The 1993-nt window shown below is 32.1% G+C and overlaps 1 protein-coding gene across 1 annotated transcript in view; it reads right to left on the reverse strand.

The window, feature by feature from the left end:
* Nucleotides 1-1652, reverse strand: part of LOC107577644 (RNA-binding protein 27-like) — a gene marked incomplete at its 3' end in the record, with an annotated part of 2899 nt that extends 1247 nt beyond the window's left edge. The window contains exons 1-2 of the mRNA XM_016263697.1: nucleotides 1535-1652; nucleotides 1343-1417 (exon numbers count right to left, since the gene is read on the reverse strand). Of these exons, the coding sequence (XP_016119183.1) occupies nucleotides 1343-1417; nucleotides 1535-1651 (192 nt within the window). The remainder of the gene's footprint in view (nucleotides 1-1342; nucleotides 1418-1534) is intronic.
* Between the last annotated feature and the right edge of the window lie 341 nt (nucleotides 1653-1993).

Here is a 1993-nt window from a genome sequence, read left to right on the forward strand (position 1 = left end):
AAATGTGATATTTATTTTATACAACAGTTCAATAAACAATAAATTCATATCAAGAAACTTACGTTTTAGACACTATATTGGCTGTTTTTATGCTATTTATGTGCTATTTCGCCAACAAAAAAACATTTATGCATTTGTAACTGCAGTTTAAAGCACTCCATGTCCCTCTAAGCTGCATTAACATGTGTAAATACATCTAAATGCCACTTCATACGCAACTTCTGCGAAGATGAATTTTATTGATACTGATTTAATTTGTTTAGTAACAGCCAAACTGTATTATTATTATAATTGACTGATTAAATGTAAGAATTTGACTCAAAAGATGATGTACACCTTTAGAAAAAAATGGCTTTATAAAAGGTAAGAATGCCCATACAAGTTAAAAATCAATTTAAACTTATTGGAAAATATTAATTTTTATCACTGCTGTGAACTGACCACACAGAATATGAAGAATATCAAAAACTTTAGGAGTCAGCTGTCCACGGTATCCTTAAGATATCAGCACAATAACACACTCAGCAAAATATTGTCTAATTATCTTTATCGATAAAAATCACAGAAAATATTGAGATTATTTTTTGTCAATATCACACACCCCTAATACCGACAAAATGATTTGCAACGGTCGCTTTGTCACGCCCAGTGTAGACAGCCTCAAACTGTTGGTGTATTTCTGTCTTTTTTTTTTGGCTAGTAGAAGTTATGAATGGCCGGTAACTTAAAAATTTAGTAGCCAAATTGGCTGGTGAGTGAAAAAGTTAATTTCAATCCCTGCATACAATGTATTTTTGGCTATTGCTACAAATATACCCCAGCGACTTAACACTTTTGTCTTTTGTGCTCCAGGGTCACATATAGTATGTACATGTAGTTAATTAATATTACTCGGTAATTAAAATGTATAATTACACTATAAAAAGACACCTTAAAATAAAGTGTAACCAGAGATTTATACTTTACAGAGAAACTTCTTGATTCAAACCTATTATTATTATATATTTTTTTAAATAAAATAAAATAGGAAGCATCAATAAAAAGGAAGTAAACATTGTAACCAACAGTGCACACTGGAGAGAATTTTATATATATGTGTGTGTATGTATAAAGTACACAGCAAATATGACATGAATATCACATATTCTAAGCACTGTCAAAATGAAATCGGCTAGACAGAACAACTGCCAAATATCGGCCCCATCACATACAACTTTACAATTACTCTAAAATGTGGAAATAGAAATTACAGTAACATTAAAATAAAAAAAATAAAAAAGTGCAAGTGTCCAAAATTTTAGCTTTTTATAGATAAACATATATTTCGTTTTATTCTTCATACCTTTTGACATTCAATCTGTTTTTCAAGCATTTCTTGTTTCTTCTTCCTCATGTCTTGCTGCAGTTTCAATGCCTCCTGAAGGTCAGAGGTCACATTAGCTCACTCATAAGTACATTCCAGACTGTGCAATCCAAGCAGGTGGAACTGCTGCTATCAGCTTACAGAGGTGAGAAGGAGAAAGGAAATACTCACCTGCTTCTTTTTCAAAACCTCCTGAGCTTCCAGTGCTTTGCCCGTTTTTCCCAATGATTTTGATGCGGTTTTCAACACTGTGCGCAAGAACGGACCCTTCTGTAAACTTGGTGGCATCAAACCCTTGTTTGACAGAGAATTTAAAACAAGTGCCGATTATGAACATATTACATTTGTATAAACACACACACACACGCTTTACTGCTCTCATGCTTACAATTTTAACATTTTAAAATGTAATTTATTCCTGTGATGCAAAGCTGAATTTTCAGCATCTTTACTAAAGTCTTCAGTGTCACATGATCCTTCAGATATCATTCTAACATGCCGATTTGCTGATCAAAAAACATTTATTATGTTGAAAAATGTTTTTGCTGCTTAATATTTTTGTGATCATGATACACAACCATTCAAAAAATTACTTCTATTCAGAAAGGACACGTTAATTTGATCAAAACA

Source organism: Sinocyclocheilus grahami, unplaced genomic scaffold, assembly GCF_001515645.1.
Source record: "Sinocyclocheilus grahami isolate Dianchi unplaced genomic scaffold, SAMN03320097.WGS_v1.1 scaffold6726.1, whole genome shotgun sequence".
Taxonomy (NCBI): domain Eukaryota; kingdom Metazoa; phylum Chordata; class Actinopteri; order Cypriniformes; family Cyprinidae; genus Sinocyclocheilus; species Sinocyclocheilus grahami.